General features: G+C 34.6%; 3 protein-coding genes and 1 pseudogene across 7 annotated transcripts; 3 read left to right on the forward strand and 1 right to left on the reverse strand.

Annotated features, from left to right (window-relative positions):
* Positions 1 to 940: 940 nt before the first annotated feature.
* On the forward strand, positions 941 to 4340 carry LOC21403955 (hypersensitive-induced response protein 2). 2 transcript variants are annotated; one of them, XM_024165580.1, is made up of 7 exons: positions 988 to 1070; positions 1206 to 1282; positions 2395 to 2592; positions 2864 to 2984; positions 3229 to 3320; positions 3403 to 3499; positions 3693 to 4340. In XM_024165580.1, the coding sequence occupies exons 3-7, from the start codon at positions 2404 to 2406 to the stop codon at positions 4052 to 4054; spliced, it is 861 nt and encodes a 286-aa protein (XP_024021348.1). In that variant the 5' UTR covers positions 988 to 1070; positions 1206 to 1282; positions 2395 to 2403; the 3' UTR covers positions 4055 to 4340. The 2 variants fall into 2 exon arrangements, with proteins under 2 accessions (XP_010096342.1, XP_024021348.1); XM_010098040.2 differs by lacking the exon at positions 1206 to 1282 and having other exon boundaries at positions 941 to 1070.
* Positions 4341 to 4849: 509 nt separating this feature from the next.
* LOC21403956 (mitochondrial outer membrane protein porin of 36 kDa) lies at positions 4850 to 7645 on the reverse strand. The gene is made up of 6 exons (XM_010098041.2): positions 7255 to 7645; positions 7097 to 7164; positions 6148 to 6258; positions 5889 to 5975; positions 5565 to 5773; positions 4850 to 5482 (listed from the first exon to the last, which is right to left on the reverse strand). The coding sequence occupies exons 1-6, from the start codon at positions 7301 to 7303 to the stop codon at positions 5176 to 5178; spliced, it is 831 nt and encodes a 276-aa protein (XP_010096343.1). The 5' UTR covers positions 7304 to 7645; the 3' UTR covers positions 4850 to 5175.
* A 3304-nt stretch (positions 7646 to 10949) lies between these two features.
* Positions 10950 to 17866, forward strand: LOC21403957 (alpha-amylase 3, chloroplastic). 4 transcript variants are annotated; one of them, XM_024165597.1, is made up of 13 exons: positions 10950 to 11316; positions 11759 to 11889; positions 12418 to 12472; positions 12566 to 12688; positions 12823 to 12943; positions 13125 to 13441; positions 13882 to 14540; positions 14920 to 15109; positions 15250 to 15356; positions 15984 to 16233; positions 16520 to 16642; positions 16925 to 17092; positions 17209 to 17866. In XM_024165597.1, the coding sequence occupies exons 1-13, from the start codon at positions 11041 to 11043 to the stop codon at positions 17365 to 17367; spliced, it is 2679 nt and encodes an 892-aa protein (XP_024021365.1). In that variant the 5' UTR covers positions 10950 to 11040; the 3' UTR covers positions 17368 to 17866. The 4 variants fall into 4 exon arrangements, with proteins under 4 accessions (XP_024021365.1, XP_024021366.1, XP_010096344.1 ...); XM_024165598.1 differs by having other exon boundaries at positions 12823 to 12931; XM_010098042.2 differs by having other exon boundaries at positions 13089 to 13441; positions 17209 to 17865.
* Positions 17867 to 19254: 1388 nt separating this feature from the next.
* LOC21403958 lies at positions 19255 to 22617 on the forward strand (annotated as a pseudogene).
* The last annotated feature ends 626 nt before the right edge of the window (positions 22618 to 23243 follow it).

Here is a 23243-nt window from a genome sequence, read left to right on the forward strand (position 1 = left end):
ACTATCTAAATATAATTTTATATTTTGACTCACTCAAACACAAACTCAAAAAGATTTTTATCTCAAATCATAACTCAAATGCACACAACCAAATACAAATTCAAGTTACAACTTCAACTCAAATTATAATTCAAATTAAACTCAAGTTATAACTCAAATTTAACTTAAAAACTACACTTAAATCACACTCTAAAAGAACAGACAGTTTGTTTTCGTGACAAAAAAAAATAGGATCAATCATAGTTTTAACACTGATCTAACAGAGTAGAGCGTGCATCAACATTATTGTTTGGATTTCTAGCTGGCTAATGATCGTTTTATGGCTCCACAATATATTGGACTTGATACTCATTTTGATGTCTCCGCTAAGTGTTGACACATTCTCTCAATTGGAAGTTAAATTGACCTTTCAAAACCCCAAAAAAGCAAAAAAAAAAAAAAAAAAAAAAATGTTAATCTTTGGGGTCCGGATAAGGGAGCATGAGGTTGGAATTCCTTTATTCTAGCTCACAGCTTTTTTAATTCCATTAAAAAAAAAAATTTTAAAAGAGCAAAAAACTATATAGCTCACAAGTCACAATTATATCGACAAGAAAAAAAGAATGACAAAAACCTCGCTTTTTATATTGTTTTTCTTTTTCTTTTGTAATTTCTAATATCTGTTTTTTGAGATATCGTTGTCTTACGAATAACATTAAAAAAGATAAAAGATAAAAAAAAGAAAAAAGATCAGAAAAAAATATTAAAAAAGAAAAACAAAGAGGAAACAAAAAAAAAAAAGCAATAAACTGAAGACTTAAAAAAAAAAGATTCTTTGGAAATTGTCCCGGAAAGAGCGGAGAAAATTCAATTTCCCCATTTTCATTGCTGACAAATTAGTATGCTGCGCCCATGAATACCGGATATTTTTTGGTCCCTCTTTTATACACGTGGTTTTCTCTTTATTTCATTCACTATTAATTTTCATTTTCTTTCTCGAAAAGAAAAGAAACGAAAAAAAAAAAAATTCTCTTATTTTCTCACGGCGCGAGAATCCTTGGCGCGAGGGTTTCGATTTCTGCAGTCCAAAGGTGAGCGACGAAAAGCTTTCACTCTGAATTCACTGTATCATCCTTGAATCTGGCGCTCGGATTTTCTTTTCTTCTCATCTTGTAATGCAAACAGACGAATTATGATTTTTTTGGTACGATTTTTGAATTCCGTAGTTTGCGCAAAAGTTTGGATTTGACCGGTGGATCTCTCTGATAGCTGGAATTGCTTCCTGTTATAATTCCTTTTCCTGGTAATTTTTTTAATCCTTGTTTAGAGATAATTGATGATTAATTAGTTCTTAGGATGATTTTTATCTTCAAAAAGCAATTTTCGTCGGTAATAATAATAATAATAATAACAACAACAACAACATAATAATAAATAATAATAATAATAATAACAACAACAACAACATAATAATAAATAATAATAATAATAATAACAACAACAACAACATAATAATAAATAATAATAATAATAATAACAACAACAACATAATAATAATAAATAATAATAATAATAATAAAGCAGAGACGAGGAGTAGAATTAAAGTAAGTAGTACTGTATTCACAGAGGTGACTTTGTTATATGCCACTGACTTGCGAAACGCGTAAAACGGAAGCGATATTTTAATTTGAGCCTAATTTAAAACATTTTATTTCATTTTATTTTTTTTTCTTCAGAGAACATCATTTTGTTGCTTACGCTGTCATTTGACTTTTGGACGTATGATATGATGATTGGTGCCATTTTTTTAATACTTTATAGTCTTATTATACCCGTTCCTCTTTATATTCTAGATTTTTGTTTTATTTTCTTATCATTTAAGTTTGATTATCCGCGAGAGAGAGTATTCATCAACTAGACTGTAAAGTGGTTCCGTTTATTTCTGATTTAAATTTTTTGAATTAAAAACTCGAATAGCGAAGTCTAAAATTACAGTTCTTCCTCTATTTTTGAAAAAAATTTTAGGAAATAAAACTGATTCATATTAGGCAGAAGTTCAGTTCTTTGGTTCATACGATTCAACAGTTAAATTGGATTTCTATTAGTCAAATATGATTATTTATTGGCATATTTGTTTAGCTTTTGTTTTTCTCTTAGAAATTTATTACAATTTCTAGATGAATTTGACCCGGAAGAAGAAAGATTTATCTGGGAATAGATGGAAACTGAAATGAGTGATCTTGACAGTCTTATGGCATGTTTCTTTCCGTAAAAATCTGCGGAAGAAGAAAGGTTTATCTGGTTTCGTTATAGGATTTCAACGAGGACAACATAGCCCCTCAAGTATATCTATAGAATTCTCTTTTCCTTCACGTAAATATAACTGATCTTCTCTGTTGTTTGTATATTTGGTAGAACGAAAAGATGGGTCAAACTTTAGGCTGCATTCAAGTGGACCAATCTAATGTAGCTATCAAAGAAACTTTTGGGAAGTTTGATGATGTGCTTGAACCTGGTTGTCACTGCGTGCCATGGTTTTTCGGGAGCCGTCTAGCTGGGCACCTCTCGTTACGTGTACAGCAGTTGGATGTTCGTTGCGAAACAAAGACGAAGGTTTGTTGCATAGTTTTCTTCATTTCTCATTATGATGACTAGGTCTGTACAAATTGGTGAGTCTAACACAAAACTCCTAGTGGCAATGAAACAATTATGTGCAATGGAAATTTACATATAATGGAATTTGAAAGCCTTCTGCTGACTGCTTTACATCAGAACACTTCATATTTTTCCAAGTCTAGTATCATTACTTACGTATTCTTTATCGATGCAGTTTATATGTTTGAATTGCAATCAATTTACATTCTGATTCATGTTGTTTCCCCAGGATAATGTTTTTGTTACTGTAGTTGCGTCTGTTCAATACCGCGCTTTAACAGACAAGGCTTCTGACGCTTTCTACAAGCTCAGCAATACCAGGGGCCAGATCCAGTCTTATGTTTTTGATGGTATGGAATATAAAGTACCGACGCTTGTATAACATTCGATGTATCGGTGAACTCTGCGTCTTTTAATCCAAAACTTGAGATTTTTAAGTGCTTTTAGTTGTATCTTTAAATAGCAACACCCCTATGGTTGAGATTTGTGGTCGTTTGCTCTGTGGTTGGTATGGACGTTCTGCATCGTTATTGTTTGGCCTAGACTAGATAACTGGTTGCATCAGGAACTAACAAGTTTCTCTTTGGCGTTCAGTTGTCAGGGCAAGTGTTCCAAAATTGGACCTGGATTCGACTTTTGAACAGAAGAATGAGATAGCGAAAGCTGTGGAAGATGAACTTGAAAAGGTAAAACCTGTCTACTTTTACTCGCCGTTTAGAATTAAACGACAAAATACTCATCTTCTCACTTCCTCTTTGGATACTATAGGCCATGTCTCATTATGGATTCGAGATAGTCCAGACTCTTATTGTTGATATTGAACCAGATGAGCGTGTGAAGAGAGCAATGAATGAGATCAATGCAGGTATACAAACTTTATTGTCTTGAGTGTTTCTAGGATGGCCCAAATTTCTCGTATTATTTGTTTGCTACGTTCTTTGATTTTCTTCCTTAGATCATTAATGACCAGAGCAGATCACACACAAACGTGGGAATCCTAACAAACTACTTCTATCATGATCTGCCAAATGTTTGATGTGCGTATCTTTGACTTGTAGCTGCTAGATTGAGGGTGGCAGCAAATGAGAAAGCCGAAGCAGAGAAGATTTTGCAGATAAAAAAAGCCGAGGGAGATGCAGAGTCCAAGTATCTGGGTGGGCTCGGCATAGCTCGGCAGCGCCAAGCGATTGTTGACGGGTTGAGGGACAGTGTGCTTGCCTTCTCTGCAAATGTACCCGGGACGTCATCAAAGGATATCATGGACATGATTCTCGTGACGCAATACTTTGACACGATGAAGGAGATTGGTGCATCTTCAAAGGCCAACTCAGTTTTTATTCCACATGGACCTGGTGCCGTGAGAGATATTTCTTCGCAGATAAGAGAGGGTTTTATTCAGGCAAATGTAATTGTGGAGTAGAGTATAGGACTACGTTAGATAGAAGCAGAAGCTAAGCAAAAGTCAAATGCTCAAATTTTGGATTATTGCATTTGTGTCTCTGTAAAGTGCTTTTGTGATTAGAAAGTACTTGAAAGAAATTGCACTAGTGTGAGTGTCTAGAGTCAACTATCTCATTCACCGGTATGTGCTTCTATTTTAATACGATGGATCTGTGTGAATAAAGAAGCTAGAAGGATTAGTGAGTCGTATACCAGGCTTCGTCTGTAGTCATGGGAATGGTTTGGATATTACTTTGTTTTGATTTTTCTGTTTTGTCAAATTACTCTATACCCTTGTTCTATCAGCCACCAAAAATTAAAATCCCCCAACAACCTAAAATGAGGGGATTTTGATGCAGATACGGTTGAAAACTAGTTCTCAACCTTAGGACCAATAACTAAAGATTCGTTTGGTATGATGATTCAAATCATGATTCTAAAATCAAAATCATGATTTATAATTTTGAGTTTAAATCATGATTTTGAAATCATGATTCTGAATTAAGAGTTTAAATTACCTTAAATTAAGAGGATGATGGTTTTAAAATCATAATTTGAAATAATTTAAAACATCACATTAAATTCTAAATTATAATTCAGAATAATTCAAACTAAATACTGATTTAAAATCACTGTAAACAAACACATTCTAAACTAAGATCCATAATCATGATTCTGAATCCATCTATCAAACACATCCTAATTCAAACTTGGTGGGGGGAATCCATCCATCAAACACATCCTAATTCAAACTTGGTGGGGGGAGAGAGAGAGTCAGCTTAACAAGATCGTGTTTTACTTTATTTTTATTATTTTGAAAATGGAAGCAAAAGCGACAAAACTTTCATATCAAACCAATTTAAGTATACCCGTCCATTGACAAAAGGTAACGGATGAATATGAAATGGAATTTGACTATAGTTTGTGCCAATTATTTTATACAACCCATGACCACCAAAAGATTTGAAGAAACCAACACATCAACAAACCGCAAGTTCATCGGAAAAGTTACTGTGCCACTGGACCTGACTTATTGCCCCCACTAAAAAAGACCAACCTTCTTCCAATGGCATTAGCTTGGCGCCAGACAAGTTCCTTAGTCTAAGGCTTAAGGGCCAAGGCTAGACCAATCTTTGCGCTCTTCTCAATTGCCCTGGTGTCCACTTCTCCTGAAATGGTGAAGAGCGATTTCGGGCGCCACTCGTGCTGAATGAGAGCACTGGCCTTCCCGGAATTGTTTACACGAGCCTTCAAAGTAGTTAGGGGATCAAGAGCGTGTTGTGTGCCAATTGTGAGTGTGTTTTCATTGCTTGAGAAACTATGGGATAGCTCCGCCCCAACAGCAGTGTTGGTCAGTGGGCTTACAGAATGGTAGTACGAAGCAGTTAGGGCATCACCTTTATCATTCCTGCATAGATTGAAGAGGTCACACAACCATGAAACTGTATTGATTTGAATTTACATACCGGAAGAGGAAGAAAATAACTCACAATGTCAAGGAAGCAATTAGGTCGGAGCGGGTGAAATTCAACCCAGCATTGAACTTGGTGAAGTTCCCAGTGGCAGTGTCAAACGACAGATCTGTTCCAATGGCCAGAGTATTGTTTCCAACCGCACCAGAAAAGTTGACGGACGGATTTGCAGTCAACCCAATGCTAGTGCTGATCCCAGCATACTCGTGCTGGTATTGGAGTTCCACCTATTACCATAACCACAATACCAATTTATATTTAATCTGTAGCCAAATGATGTGTCCTTAAGCGAATAAATTCGTATGAAATTGAAGAGAAATGAACAAGCAGCTTAGTCCTTACCTTTCCAGATCTCTGATCAGGAACAATAAAGCTAAAGATTGCCTTGAGTCCAGGTGCCGGCTCATCGACAGTGATGGTGGTGAGAAGCTGCATATTCACATTCCAATAGTAGTGATTAGACATTTAGACCACAAACAAAATTCTCATAACTAGTTGAGAACAACAAGATGAAAACATCATTATAAAGTGTGGCTCAACGGGGAGACATTTCAGGGAAAGATAAAGAGGAAAGAAGTAACTGTGCATTTTTGAAACTTACGTTAGAGTTGGTATCAACTTTTACATCAGTTGTGATGTTCTTGTTCTTCAATTGGGTGCTCACATCGGCCAAAAAGAGCTCGCCTTTCTTGATTCCAGTCGAAGTGATTGCCTGAAGTGTAGTGAATTTGTTGATTAGAGCATATCAGAGATTCAACTTTAAACACAAATTTAAAACTGAAAAGCAAAATCAACATACAAGCATCAAAACTAATGCTTGTGCAATTTCATAAAGAAACAGGACAAAAAAATGACATACAAAACAGTACAAACACTGAATCCATCCTTTTCTAATCTCATCCCACTTAATTTCAAACGTAAAATAATAGAAAAGGAGAAAGGTCTATGATTTAATCATTTCATTTATTCTCTCTTTCTGATTTCCCAGCAACTTAACAGATGATTGAATAATTGAAAACGGTACAAACACTGAATCCATCCTTATCCAAACTCATTTCATTTTCACCTAATTAGAAGGAGCTTCTACAGTAGGTAGTGCGTGTTTCTAAACGTTTGAATCTGATCAAAATCACATCAAAATGAAATGTATGCAAAATTGTTGGATACAAATTTGACAGTTTTAAAACATAATCCGACAGATATTTTCATACCCTATCGTAGAATTCTCTTAATTACCACATATAATAGACAAGCGAAGCATATGATTTAATTATTTCATTTATTTTCTCTTTCTGATTCCCCAGCAACTTAGCGGAAGATTAATAGGTCAACAATTAAATTAAAAATAAAAATAAAAAGGTTTCCACAAGACTTACTGAAAGGTCGTTTTGGTTAACACAATCATTAAATTTCATCAGAAAATATAAAGAAATACTTATTTCTCATCGAAAAAATAAGCAAACAACCAATACAGAATGCAATTCACCGATAAAATGAACAACACCATAATAAGAAAATAGAAATGAAAAAGGAAAAGTCCAGAAGCTTACGACTCCGGCGGAAGTGTAAGTAGTGATGGTGAATTTGTGATCAGCCTGGTAATCCTTGTACAGAAGATCTGAGAAATATATATAAATTCATGAAAAAAGAAAAAAAAATTTACGAGCCAGGAGATAAAATTGAAAGGAGAAAATAAAAAATCACTAACCTCTGGCTTTCTTGCCAATGTCGGAGTAGAGACCCGGTCCTTTCACCATTTTTTTCCCGAGAAAAAGCGCAGGAAAATGAGCGAGAAAAAAGAGGGTATGGGAGTGAATTTTGAATGGAAACAGTTCAGAGGTGGAGAAAAATGGGAGAGTTGTTAGGAGGACGATAGGATCGGTCTTTGCTGATGCGTTGGATTTGAACCGTTGAATCTTGTGGTGGTAAGTGGGTTCGGTGGCCGTCGATCTTTTGACCTGATAGACGGGGTTTCGGAGCTTCGGGAAATTTATGACCTCGAGAGTCGGGACAAGGGAGTTCGGTTCGGCATATTCGCTTCTTTTTTTTTTCTTTTTTTTTTTTTTCCTATGTTCCCACTAACTTGAGTTGGAAAATTTTGGGGGCATTTCTGATGAGATAAGGAAAAAAATGGTAGATATTTATTTTTAATTTGATTTGATATAGTTATGGCTTGATCTAACCGTTTTTAACTGATACTATTTGTAGAATTGACTTATTAAATAATTTTTTTATTTTTCTATAAAAAATATGTTTTATTTTATGAGAATTTTTCTGATAATCTATCCTATTAATATTCTCAATTTTTATTATAAAATTTAATTAAAATCACATCAGATTAAAAATATAAAAAATAGACATATTTTAATGTAGATCTAATGACCGAAAAATATGACTAAAAGTGATCCATTTTACAAGGACTATAAAGTCCCTCTCACCTTTTTTTGAGATCTTTTATGGTAGAAAATTTTAATTTACACAGAAATTATTAGTGATTAGGAATAGTTACGTGTCGTTGCGTTGTAAATTTGTAATGTAGATGGACACATTAAGGTCCCGTTCATTTTGTTAATTCGAGTTTAGAATTCGAGTTTTGCTACAGTAAAAAGCTCTCACAAACAATCACATCTAACTTTTTTACTATAGTAAAAAGCTCTCACATAAAATTACATCTCAACTCGAATTAAAAACTCGAATCAGCGAACTAAACGGGCCCTAAATTTTTAAAAAATTAACTAACAATTAGAAACAACAGTTTTTCTGGGTAGTTCTAACCTTAGGAGTTTTTTTTTTTTTGTTGAGAAATTATTGATTTTCTTTTTTGCTAGTATTTTGAGAAATTATTGATTGATGTGATATAGACCAACTAAAGCGGGCTCTAGCAGCAACAGAAGGTATATCCAGAGCACAAGAAAAACATGATGATGTCGGCTATAAAAAATTGAAAAAAAAAATGTAGCATAGAATTTAGAAATTGAAGATAATGATTGAATGCTTTTGTAATTTTTTTTTTTAGCTTGTCTTGTTAACCTTTTTCGATGCGGGTGTTCTAAGGTTCTTTGTCTTTTTGTAATGCTTCGGTTAATGCTCTGGAGAGTATTTAAGTTTCTGTTTATTTCGCTCATTTGTGTTTTATTATAGTAAAAAAATTTTATAAATAATTATATTTAATTTTTTTATTATAATAAAAAATTCACATAAAATTATATTTCAACTCAAATTAAAAACTCGAATCAACGAACTAAACGGACCCTAATTCTATGAGTTTTGTTTATTTCTCATTCGTCGAGGGAAGTTAGTACAGTTGCTGGTTTTGGGTTTTTATACTTAGTGGCATGATGCTTTAAACTTTATTCTTAAAGGAGTTTCCAGATGTTTCTAAATTTATAAGATATAAATTCAGAGCTTGATTTTGTTGTTTTGTTGCTTTCTCCTGTCTGATGTATTTTTCTTTTTTTCTTAATAAAAGGTCACAAGTACGTGAACTCGTTTTCATTAAAAAAAAAAAAGAAAAGAAAAAATTTGAAATATGTACAGATCCTACAAGTTTGGGGGAGAATGAAAAGTTGGAAGTAGTTGAGAATAAGGACATGTTCTATGATTTTTGATTTTGTGTTTGAAATTTAAATTTTTTGTGAGATAAAATATTGTAGCAGAATTAATGATTTGAGTTTGAATATATAAAATAAACGGTCCGTAAATGATTTACAAGTAATGAACATCAGACACCATTGGTATTGACATAGTTTTCTTTTGCTTTTTCTTTTTTTAGGGAGTTTTTTCAATAGTCTGCCATTTCTTAGTCTCAAATTTTAACTGTTAAATTTAGTCAAAATCACATTAGATTAAAAAAATATGCAAAACAAACATATTCTGATATAGATTTGACGATTAAAAAGTAAGAGACTACCGGTAATCCATTTTTATAGGAACTATCAGAGAAAATCCCTTTTTTTAATGATATATAATTAATCTTGATGATAATTAATATATAATTTATTTAGTTCACACGTTTAAATCATTGATTTTGATTCTAAATTCAAATTATTTGAGAGAATTAATTGATAATAACTTTTTTTGTTTACATTTTTTATAAGAAAAAAATACTATAATAAAATTAGAAATATAATTTTAAACGTGTGAATTAAACGACCCTTAAAAAGTGAGAGCAACTCCGGTGTTGTCTTTAGGTGTTTTGCAATTCGCTAGGTTATTGATCATGAAATCTTGTCCTTTTTTGAGCATTTCATTCCGAGTTATGAATTAAACCTAATTTTTATTAAAGTCGTGTCGATATATAGTTTGCAGTTGTGTGGTCATAATTTATGCTTTTAACGTCTTAATTTGAATGTATTTTCCTTAACTAATAGCTACTATTTTCAATAATTAATTGGTATTTACAATTTGTTTTGAATTGGTAATAAAAATTATTGTAAATAAGACGTCAAATGACAAAAAATGTATCCCGTCTATCATTTTGTTTTCATTTGATTTTCTATATTTTTCATTTGATTTAATTTTATATTTTCGTTCATAACATATTTGTAATTATCAGAATACCGAACTATATGGATGACTAACAATTAAGCAATCAAAATCACATGTTTTGTTTATTTTTTCTTTTCCCCAATTGAAATCACATGTTTTGTTTCTTAAAAAAAAAGAGATCACATTTATAAAAAAAAAAAGATCACATATATAACATTTAAAATCGGAAAAAAGGGGCTTTAACGGTAAATAAGAAAAAAAAAACTTATTATAAGTCCAGCAAAAGAAAAAAATGGCTTATTTGCATATATGTCCTCTCAACTTCTTGTAATTAGTAAATCAGTTCTTAAATTAAAATATTGACGATTAACCTTTTAAACTTAAAAAATTTATTGCATAATAAGTCCAATAAAAAATGAAGTTCAATTTTTTTATGTTTTTCTTGTATGTTACTCGTAGTGACCATTTGTTGAGAACGATCTAGGTCTTTTTTGCTCTAATTGAGACCCGTTATTAATAAATTTTCCTCTTTTTTACGATGAATTAGGGATAATCAGCAACACTGCAAGTAAGTTATTTTTCATATAAGTTCCAATTAGAGCAAAAAAGAGTTAGGCTGTCGTAAATAGTGGCTCCCGTGCTTGTAACAGACAAGAAAACCATAAAAAAAATCTCATTTTTGATTGGACATACCATGCAACATATTTTTTTGAAATTTGAGGAGTAAATTGTTAACATTTTTAGTTTAAGGACTGATTTTTCAAATGTAAGAAGTTTAAAGGACATCCATGTAAAAAGGCCAAAAAAGGAAAACGCTAGCAGGCGCTTTTATCTAGCCACGTCAATAAATTTTGTGCACCTTTTATGAAAAAAGTGAATAGAATATTTGATCGACTTTTTGATGTACACGACAAAACAAACGTCTTACACGTATCCATAGCAAAAAACATTTTTCCTTCTTCTTCTTCTTCTCTGTAATGCTCGGAACTCTGTATTAGCTCGATCCATGTCGACCATTACCATAGAGCCCCTCTTCCACCATTGTCGCCGAGAAACCTCCAGGTTCTCTCATGGATCGAAGCAATTCAAGCCTTGTTCCTGGTCTTGCTTCCCAAAGAAGTTCGACTTCCATGGCCGGAAAACCTTCTTCTGCGATTTCAAGCCTCATCGCCGGCCTCTCCTTGTCCGAGCTATCTCCGCCCCCGGAAAGGCTGCCGTCGAGGCTTTCGAATCTTCTGACGTCTTTTTCAAGGAGACTTTTCCCTTGAAGCAAACTTCAGTGGTTTGGATTTCCTTCTTAGATTTTGATTCTGATTTTGTCACAAATTTCAAGCTTGAATATTTTGTTTATCTGTTTGTTTTATTTCTGGAAATTTTGAATTAATCGTAAATTTGACCGTCCTGTTTATTATCATTTTTAGATTTTGGTTTTAATTTTGTTCACTAATTTCAAGCTTGAATATTTAGTTCATTCGTTCTTTTTTTTTTCCTGGATAAACTTTAATTGATTTTTGTTGTTTGTTTTAGTTGAAATTATTACGTGTTTTACGCTCTCCAAATATGATTTTGAATTTTTGATTGTTATCTATTAGCAGAACGTTTTGTTAAATTTATTTTGCCTTTTGTTTTCATGCTTTTTAATTTTACCGTGGAAGCGGAAAATAAAATAGGATTTGAGATTTGATTATGATGGGAACGTGGATTTGATTAACGTGAAATTATAGGTGGAGGGAAAGATCTTCATCAGGTTGGATCATGGGAAGAACAAACAAGATTGGCAGTTCACTGTGGGTTGTGATCTTCCTGGAAAATGGATTCTTCACTGGGGAGTTTCTTATGTTGATGATGTTGGCAAGTAAGTTTTCATTTACTATTGTATTTCGATTTAGTTATGTTAATTTGTGTACTTATTGTTATCAACTTGCTTTTATGGACTATGGAAATTTTGAAGTATATCGTTTCTATTTAAAGTGAGTCAACAGAATTCCATACTCGATCTCATAGATACATATAGAATTCTGTGGAAAGCCGATGAAAGTCGTATGTACGACTTGGAGGGAGATCTTTCATATTTTTTGAGATCCACCCTACAATATGGGGTCAAAAAGCCAAAATAAATTATTGTAGCCCTTATAAAAAGAATACTGATTATTGAGCCCCTTTCACGCTCATGTCACGTCGAGGTACTGCAGAAGAAAAAACTGCAAAATCCAATCCAATTTATCGTAATCGATTAGTTAACATGTTGGTTAACCGTATTCTGAAACGTGGAAAAAAATCATTGGTTTATCAAATTATCTATCGAGTTTGATTTGATGGCTATTGCTAGATTTTCTCCATCAGTTATAATCATATAGTGGTTGTATATTTGAATTACTTGCAGCGAATGGGATCAACCTCCCAGTGGAATGATTCCTCCTGGATCAGTCCGAATCAAGGTACCTGTTTTACCTTTTCCAGATAGCATATATTCATTGCGAATTAAATTGTTTTTTTTCAATTTTAATTTATATTATTTACGTTTTTTATAGGACTATGCAATAGAGACGCCTTTTAAGAAGTCATCTTCATCTTTGGGAGGTGATACATTTCAAGAAGTCAAGATTGATTTTGATCCCAAGAGTTCAATCGCGGCAATAAATTTCGTCCTAAAGGTTGTGATTTATTACAATTAGTAGAAATGCATGTCAGTTTTGAAATGCTAAATTATTGAGTAAGATGGACAATTTTCAGTTGATTTTTCATTTCTCTCCATTTTTTCTCATCTTTTTCTTTTTCGGGGGTGAAGGATGAGGAAACGGGTTCTTGGTATCAGCATAGAGCGAGAGATTTTAAAGTGCCTCTTGTGGACTATCTACAGGAGGGTGGCAATATAGTTGGACGGAGAAAGGGCTTTGGTAAATGGCCAGGTTACACAAATCACTACTTGTCACATTTCTTAATTTTTGTATGCTTGATATACTGGAGCTGTTATGAAGATAAATTTATTTTTACCTGATTTTTTCCTGAAATCCGGTCCCTTTTATTCAATTTGTTTTTCATCATAAACTGGAGGTCTTGGACAGCTTTCCAACATGTTCTTTAAAGCAGAAGCATTGGATTCTAAAGATCAAGAGAGCAATACTGAATCCAGAGACACTGAACAAGAAAATAGGCCCCTAGAAGGATTCTATGAGGAACTTCCTTTAGCAAAAGAGGTGGTTGTTTGTAACTCGGTTTCTGTTTCTGTTAGGAAGCACCCTGATACAGCCAAAAGTCTTCTGTACATGGAAACAGATCTATCTGGTGAGGTTGTCGTGCACTGGGGAGTTTGTAGAGATGATGCTAAAAACTGGGAAGTTCCAGCTTCACCATATCCACCTAATACTGTCATATTCAAGGACAAGGCTTTGCGAACGGTGTTAGAGGTAGGAATTCTGCTCTTCCTATAAAAATTGAACTTCTTTTTGGTGCTTTTGTCTAACATCATTTATGTTTTCTGCCATTTTTTTAACCATCTTGCTATTGCTATTCTATATCGTCATGATATTACCACTATGTAAAATGTAGAGCACTCTGTTTTGTTGTTGTTTCTTCCTTCTGTTTTTCACAAGTTTTATAGTTGCTAACGGATGAATCCATGGGTTATTCAAGAAGTGGGAAGACACTCAATTGGGTAAATGCATATAAGATCCGAGTGAATGCAACATTGTGCTCTTGAAGTTGTTTTTATCTTTCCTTCTCTCTTCTTCTTGAAAAAAAAAAAAAAACTTTGTAATGGAATTCTCATCTGTGCTGTCTGAGAAATAGTATTGATCTGTCGTAACGGATTAATTTCTTGCTATTTACAAGGGAATCCTGCTTGCAGGCAAAAGAAGGTGGAATAGGATCTTTTAAAGTGTTTACCTTGGAAGAAGGGCTTGAAGGATTTCTTTTTGTTCTCAGGCAAAATGACAATTCTTGGTTAAACTGCATGGGAAATGACTTCTACATCCGCCTTCCGAGCTCAACTATCGCTTCTGGTCTTCCCAAACAGGTTCAAGCTGAAGGGGCAGAGACACCTGGAAAACCTGCAGAGGAAAATGAAATTAGTTCTCTTTCTGCATATACCGATGGAATAATCAGTGAAATAAGGAACTTGGTGAGTGATATTTCCTCTGACAAGAGTCAGAAGACAAAATCCAAAGAAGCACAAGAAAGTATTCTTCAAGAAATTGAAAAGCTGGCCGCTGAAGCTTATAGTATTTTTAGAAGTTCTGTTTCAACATTTGTAGAAGAAGGTGTTGCAGAATCGGAGGCTTTATTACCTACTGTCAAGATATCTTCAGGGACAGGCACAGGTTTTGAAATATTATGCCAAGGTTTTAACTGGGAGTCTCATAAAGTGGGAAGATGGTACATGGAGCTCAAAGACAAGGCTAGAGAATTATCTTCACTTGGTTTTACTGTCATTTGGTTACCACCACCTACAGAATCTGTGTCAGAACAGGGGTACATGCCAACAGATTTATACAACCTGAATTCCAGGTACCAAAAAAGGAGTTTTATGTCGTGTTCCATATTTTCTTAATTGTTTCATTCTAATGAGCTCCTTTTACACCTTTTCTTTATGCTATTATTAGTTTTAGCTTGCAACCTGCTTAGAAGCATAGTAGGTTAGAGTTACCTGCTTCCTTGTCAGACATTTGTGATTGGCTCTTTGCGTCATATTCTACAAACTTCTTTTTTCACAAATAAAAAGGCGCCAGTTTGCCTTTTCTGTTTCCTAGGTGTGACCTGGTAGAATTTCTATATTGTCCTCACAAATATTTCTATTTTCAAAGATCTATATCGAGATACAGGTAGCATCAAGAATATGGAGGATCCTGTGAATGTTATTGATGGCTGTTGTGTTGTACAATGTCAGATATGGAACTATGGAAGAGCTGAAGGAAATTGTTATGATCTTCCATGAAGTTGGTATGAAAGTTCTTGGAGATGTTGTCTTAAATCATCGCTGTGCACAGTATCAGAATCAAAATGGTGTTTGGAATGTATTTGGTGGTCGTTTAAATTGGGATGATCGTGCAATTGTCGCAGACGACCCGCATTTTCAGGTATATATTTAAATGCTGGCAACTATTTGCTTTTAGGATTAACAGTCCTTTTTTGGTTAGTGATTAGGATTATGCCTGATTTCCCGATATAATACCTTTGACTTATGCTGCAAATCTCTGTTTTCTTTTCTCTTATGCAGGGTAGGGGAAACAAAAGTAGTGGAGATAATTTTCATGCTGCTCCAAACATTGATCATTCACAAGATTTTGTGAGGAAGGACATCAAGGAATGGTTATGCTGGCTGAGGTAGGATCTGGTGACCTTACAAGAGACGTATGGCTTTTAAATGTCACATGTTGTTTTAACATATTAAAAATACAAATGTTGCATGTCCGATATAAATGCATGCCCTAATTATTAGTAAGCAAGTCCTCAGGCTACAGCTGCACCCTTTCTGCTTCTCGATCATGTTATATATGTGGACTTGGTTGATAAAAATCTCGTCATTTGCTATTACATCTGGAGTTGATGTCAGATAGTAGCACCTTTAATTGTGTCTTTAAACGGTTATCAGGTGCTTTAGAAGCCTTGTTATAATGGAGACTTAATAAACGTGCCTTACAAGCGTTGCTTTAATGTAAACTTGTTTTGTGGTGACTGTGTTGTATCTGTTTATATTTGGTAACTATTTGCTCTTCGGGGAATTAATAAACAAATTTGGATGTTTCCAGCAAACTGCCATTCATTCCTATTTCTACTGTACAAATATTTTAAACTAGCGGTCTCTTTATGAATTCAGTTTTACTTCGTTAAGGGTTTAAAGAATCAGAAGCCTTCGTTACAATATCATTAATGCATATTAATACATATTTCCGCAGTAGCACTTTCTTGGATTTTTAGTTGTAATATTTGATACCTATGCGTGGCCCACAGGAAAGAAATTGGCTACGATGGATGGAGACTTGATTATGTGAGAGGGTTTTGGGGTGGTTATTTGAAGGACTACTTGGATGCTAGTGAGCCCTACTTTGCTGTAGGCGAGTACTGGGATTCACTTGGTTACACATATGGAGAAATGGATCACAATCAAGATGGGCATCGGCAGAGAATTGTTGACTGGATTAATGCTACAAATGGAACCGCTGGTGCATTTGATGTCACAACAAAAGGAATTCTTCACTCGGTAAGCGTTTAAACTAGTGCAGGGAAAACGAAATGATTTGCTGTCGATGAATGAAGATGTGGACTAGCGATTCTAGAACATTTCATACTTTCTTGAAGTATCTAGAACATATTAGTTTGTTCATATTCTTGCTGAAGAATTTGAATACAGTTGGGAAGAAGTATTTGATTTCTACTACTCTCAGTTTTCTGCTCTTTCTACCATAGCCATGTTTCGTAGTATTATTGGTTTTAACAACTGTTACGTGAGTGGCCTTATATTTGTAGTATATATCTATTCTATGTAGGCACTAGAAAGATGTGAATATTGGCGACTATCGGATGAGAAGGGAAAGCCACCTGGTGTTGTTGGATGGTGGCCATCTCGTGCTGTTACTTTCATAGAGAATCATGACACTGGTTCCACTCAGGTTGGAAGTTATTTCATTTTGGATTCTCCCTAATCCCCTAGCTACTTTCGAACTTGGGCTATTAAAACAGTATGTGGCAGATGGTTGTTCAGTTTTGAATCGATAAAAGACATCTATTAATGAATAGATTTAACAGTTTACTAAATGAAAACTAAGTACTTGTATCACTTACTATTTATAATTTTTTGAACATATTAGTCTTCCTAGTTATATTTTAATGCCATTGCTCCTTGCGTTTTCTTCTAGCTAACATATTTTCTTACTTGTTCCCTCTTTCCAAAGGGTCATTGGAGGTTTCCAGGTGGAAAAGAAATTCAAGGATATGCCTACATTCTGACCCATCCAGGAACGCCGTCAGTGTTTTATGACCACATTTTCTCTCATTACGGATCTGAAATTGGATCTCTAATCTCCCTGCGAAATCGGAACAAAATCCACTGCCGTAGTAGAGTAAGTATCAGATCTTGAAGTTGATTTTGTTCACCATTCAGTAACGCATGTGCAAGTTTAGAGTAACATTAATTAGGGAGAACACTGACATTAGCTTCTGATGTCGTTGTAATCAGGTTCAAATTACCAAGGCAGAAAGAGATGTTTATGCAGCCATCATCGACGAAAAAGTCGCGGTGAAGATTGGACCAGGTCATTATGAACCCCCAAGTGGACCTCAAAGATGGTCTCGGGCTGTGGAGGGAAGAGACTACAAGGTCTGGGAAGCTTCTTAATATGCTAAGTTGCATCCTATAAATACGATTACACGAGGCTTGAAGAAGGAAGTTTTTTTTTTTTCATAATTAAATTGTTATATCTATTCAAATTGAAGCAAGCCAATTAAGAATAATCTATTTGCTTGTCATGATGGTACGACTACGAGCTTCTCCGAGTTTAAGGTCTTGTACCCTGCTTTATCTGTCCTCGAAAACCCGAGTTTGAGAAGTTTGTACGTGGGAAGTACAACACTTCGGTGAATCAGCTAATGTGGTGTAGACGAGCATGGTACTAGTTTTGGGAAGGTGATGTACCATCATTCACAGAATTCTATTCATGTATACGATTTGATTAGCAGAACATTGTTGTATTTTCTCTATTAAATTTGACTTGGCAAGAGAGAAGTTGAGTGATCTTCTCTCTCTTTTTTTTTTTTTTTTTTGGTTGTCTTGCTTGTGAAATCAATAACAATAAGATTTAGCACCGGTGGTGCTTAATAGTTGGTGGGCTGGGCCTACAATATGAGAGTCCATTTGCGATTAACTTTGTACCACTAGTGTCCTTAAACAATTTTTTTTTATCAAAAATAGTAGAAAATAGGCTAATATGAAAAGTTTAAGAAAGTATATAAGTTAATTTTTAGTCATAGAAATTAATAAGTCTTAATTTGTTAAGTTATGGTTAATAACTAGATAAATTATGGATAAACTTGTTAAGTTATGGTTCATAATCAGACGAGTTATGAACAAAAATTATGAATAACTTGTCAAGTTATGATTCATAACTAAACAAGTTATGGACGAAAACAGTAATTTGACTTATTTATTAACTTATGTAAACTATTGGCCTATTAATTTTAATTCATCTCAAATCTTGGCCTATTTCTCTCTTTCTCCTTTTTTTTATTTATTTTTTTTAAATCAATGGTATTTGCTTCCACTTATTTTGTTGCCTCTAAAAAAGCAGACTCCACGCAGCATCTCAAGCAAACTCCTCTGTGGTCAACAAATGCCAACGGTTGACCGTTGGCCCCAAAAATAGATGCCTAAGCCAGCAGAATATAGTAAAGAATTCTGCCTTGTAAATATTACTCACCAACCTATTCTAGACCACAACACGTCCGATCAACAAATGTGTTGCTCAACGCAGTCCATGCTTTTGATTTGCAGTCAATAGTCAACGGTTATGCTAGACTACTAATTTTCAGAAACGACACGCATTCATACACGGACATATATAAATGTATAGCATATATACAAATATATACACGTAAATATGCATGCATGTATATATTACATGTATGAGCTGGTATACTTGTTATATATGTATCTATGTATGTACAAGGCATTGCGTCCAATGGGGATACTTACTAAAAGCAGCCTGCTGACTTCTTGGCCGTTTTATTACCTTTGTTTCCTAGTCTGTCTTCTTAACAACAACAGCCAATGCCAACAAAAAATCGATGACCATAATATAATATTTCTCATGTCTAATCTAAGATCACAACTACAGTACAACCTTGTATTTTGGGTTCTGATCAATGCAGGTTAAAACGATTTGGACCGTTAATATTTGATATCAAAAGAACAGCTTTATTTCCAACCATCCAAATTGATTTAACTTTCATCCGGCAGCTAAAAATTAAGATGTGTCTATAGCCTCAAGAACAATGATTGTACCGTAGTTCTACTCCTAATAATCTAAACATAGAAATACAAGAAAGAAAGAGAGAGAGAAATCAACCGCCAGTTATTAACCAACTTTCCCCGCCTAATACATCTCCAACCCCAATAAAATTCACGCCATAAATATCTCCTTTTCCTTTTTTTTTTTTTTTTATATCTCACGAGAGATTACTCATGCTAATTGTAGGATTATATTTAAACAAGTCCTGCCCTTAAGATTTAAGACCCCTCCAACAAAACGAGTTGATGAAATTGCCCTCATAATTACCAAGTTGTAGGTTTCATAACCTTGTTGCAGGTGGGGTTGGCTAGGTCTCTCTCGTCCTAGATTCATAAACCTAGACCTAAGCCTTCACCCAATTTACAACAAGCTTCCTCATTGACGAGAGAGGGGGCAAGACAAAATTTTTTTTTTTTCTAAAAAATGGCAATAATGGTTAATACAAAATGTAGCTTTGTGTTTTTATTTATGTTGACTTGTGGTGTAATAATGGCTCATTCCCACATTGCGGAGTTTGATGATTATTGGAAAAGCAGAGCCGAGGAAGCCCGGAAAGATGCCCTCCAAGCTTACAGCCCACATCCTCATGAAGTCACCGATCAATTGAACTATGATGTCCAGGAGTGAGAACAATCACCATTCCCATTTATCTTACATCATAATTATACATATAACATACACACATATATATATATATATGTATATATTCATTATGTATTAGTCACACATTAACATGTCACACGTAAAAGGCCACATAATTTTTAATTTGATGCCTCCAAGAAAACAATGTGACAGTATACCACTTTTCATAATCAAATAAAAAAAAAATGTGGCATGCATGCACAATATATATTATTCATGAATGTTATATATGCATGCGTGCAGGGCTCTGACGGCAAAAAACAACACGAGGAGGCAGTTGAGAGGGAGGAAGAACAAAAAGGGAGGTCCATGCATGGCCACCAACCCAATAGACAGGTGCTGGAGGTGCGACCCCAACTGGGCAAACAACCGCAAGCGCCTCGCTGACTGCACCCTCGGTTTCGGCCGCAACACCGTCGGAGGCAAGTTCGGCCCCTACTACATCGTCACTGACCCCTCCGACACCGACCTTATAAACCCGAAACCGGGGACTCTCCGCCACGCTGTCATCCAAAAGAAGCCTCTTTGGATCATCTTCGCCCGCAGCATGATAATCAGGCTCTCCGAGGAGCTCATCATGACTGGTGACAAGACTATCGACGCTAGAGGGGCCAATGTCCGCATCGCCTACGGTGCTGGCATCACGATTCAGTTCGTGAAAAATGTCATAATCCATAATCTTCACATTCACGACATTGTTGCGAGTGGTGGTGGGAACATTAGAGACTCCGCTGACCATGTTGGATTCAGGACTAAGAGTGACGGTGATGGTATCTCGATCTTTGGATCATCAAACGTTTGGATCGATCATGTTTCCATGTCCAACTGCCAAGATGGACTCATCGATGCCATCATGGGGTCCACCGCCATCACCATCTCCAACTGCCACTTCACTCACCACAACGAGGTAATTTTTTGAACGATTAGTTAGTAATTATTTGTGTCTCACTATTATTACTTTTAAATGGAATAGTTTGTATAATTCTAGAGCGGATTTAACTCCATGCATACATCAAAATTTCGTGGCCAAATGTTAACTTGAGAAAAATAGACAATCTTAAATAGAAATGAGATTGCAAAACATTTTTTAAAAGATTTAGCATTAACAATGATGATTTGTAATAAGTAACAATATACAGTAGCTAGATTCAAATGTTCAATACATTTTTTTTTTTTTTTTTTGAAAATCACATGTTCAATACAATTAGTGGTGAGATCAAACATTTTTGTTTCTTAAACGAAAAGTAATTATTGAATAAGAATTTGCGAGTTTTAGAATTGGAATATGAATAAGTGAGCACAGAGCATATATTTAAAATCATCAACGATAATCATTAGAGGTTATTGACAAACAAATAAAAGAATGTAAATGCAGGAATTGATGAATGCATATGATAAGATCATAATGGTTTTTGTTCATCATTAGTGAATAATTGTGGATATATATGCATGTACAAATAATCAACATATAATATATATATATATATATATATGCAGATGGGGATTCTTCCATGTTGTCAACAATGACTACACCCACTGGCTCATGTATGCCATCGGTGGTAGCCAACATCCCACCATCATCAGCCAGGGCAACAGGTTCATTGCCCCTCCCAATGACGCTGCTAAACAGGTACCATAATCCTAGCTACTTAATTTTTGTTGGGGATAAACCACACATGAAACTGGCTCAATACACTTTAGGAGCTTAATTTGACCTAAAAGGTTAATTTATTAGATCTTAAGTCATTTTATGTATATAAATCATTTTACATTCTTATCTACATTTTATGTGGGATAACACACACATACATTTTTCTCAACAATCTTTCCCTCATATGTGTGTTCACCAAACTCTCTCTCGAATCAAAGTTTCTAATAGCCGGTACCTCCAAGCATCACACTCTAAATAGTATGAACCATCGGCTCTGATGCCACTTCGTTGGGGAGAAACCACACATGAAATTAACCCAACACACTTTAGGAGTCAAACTTAACCCAAAAGGTTAACTTATTGAGTCTTGGGTTATTCCATATATATAAATTATTTCACGTTCTCATCAATTTTTTATGTAAAATAATAGATACATATACTTTTCTTAATAATTTTTAAATGTCCCGCTTCTTAAAATTACGATTCGGGTTTGCTTGGTATTGCTTTTAGATGAAAGTTGTTTTATTATTTATTATTTTTATTTTTTGAGTTGAAAAACTTTTTCTGGAAGTGTTTAAGTAATCTTCTGATAAAAAAGTTTTAAATCAAAGTCATGAAATCGCACTTCTCCAGATAATTCTTCTAAAAAGATCACTTTGAAACTTGGAACGCAGTTTCAACAAGAGAACTTCATTCTACCATAACTTTTAATTACTTAATTAGAAAATTATATATCATTTTTGTCTTAATTGAAATCTTTTTAAGGCTATGATTCTAAACACTTGTAGCTTTTACTTCTCTTTCATTTAAGGTTTTAAAGCACAAGCAAAAGCTATACCAAAACAGGTCTTGGGTCGCAATATTGGGTCGCGATGATCTTTTCTCGCGATTTGTTCTGATAATTATGAATGACTTTGGTTTTTGGTATTAATGAAGGTGACCAAGAGGGACTATGCTCCGGAGAGCGAGTGGAAGAACTGGCAATGGAGGTCGGAGGGAGACCTATTGATGAACGGGGCATTCTTCGTTCAATCAGGGAAGCGTCTTTCGAAAAGGCGATTCTCGAGGCTGGACATGATCAAGTACAAGCCTGGCACCTTTGTCACCAGACTCACTCGTTATGCCGGCACCCTCCTTTGTGGTGTTGGCAGACCCTGCTAATCATTTTATTAATTCATGCTTTAATTTTCCAATTAATCTTCTACTAATTCACAGACATGTGTAACATGGAAACATATATCTAACCTCCCTTTGTGATATCAAATTAAAGAGGATGAGTAAGAAGAAGGGGTTTGGTAGCTATACAGATCCACACATGTATACTTTTTGTTGAGTACCTTTTCAATCGGTTTTTTATTTTTTGCTTTTGGGTTTTTTGGCTTATTTGGAGAAGATGGAAGATTGGAGAGCAGACGGGACAATATTGGAATGGTTGGGATTAAAAGAAAGCAAATTTTTAGGGAAAGAAAGACCTATTACTGTTTTTCTGTTAATTTGGTTAATGTGCTTCATTATAATCTTCTATATGTGTGACTCTGTGTTTTTGTAAGGACGTTATCTCCACGTTATACCAATTATATAAGGAGTTGATTAGCAGTTTAAAGTCTTCATGATTTTCAGAGTTCATACTGTTTGGAGTTGAAGAACAACTAATTGTTTGAAAAATTAAAGCAAGGAAGAGAAAGATAAGGGAAATCCTCAATCTATCATTTGACCTTATAGATCAAGATTAGCTGCCTCCAACGCGATTATATGTATTTAGCATGTTTAGGATTGTACGAAACTCACGGGCCCTTTAGTAATTTTTAAGATTATGTGCTATCACTGTTAAAGTAAAAAACTATTGTTGGCCCACCTCTTAATAACTTAAGCTTTTGGGATTGATTGGTAAACTTAAGAACATGAATTTTATCA

Source organism: Morus notabilis, unplaced genomic scaffold (genome assembly GCF_000414095.1).
Source record: "Morus notabilis unplaced genomic scaffold, ASM41409v2 Scaffold155, whole genome shotgun sequence".
In the NCBI taxonomy this organism is placed as follows: domain Eukaryota; kingdom Viridiplantae; phylum Streptophyta; class Magnoliopsida; order Rosales; family Moraceae; genus Morus; species Morus notabilis.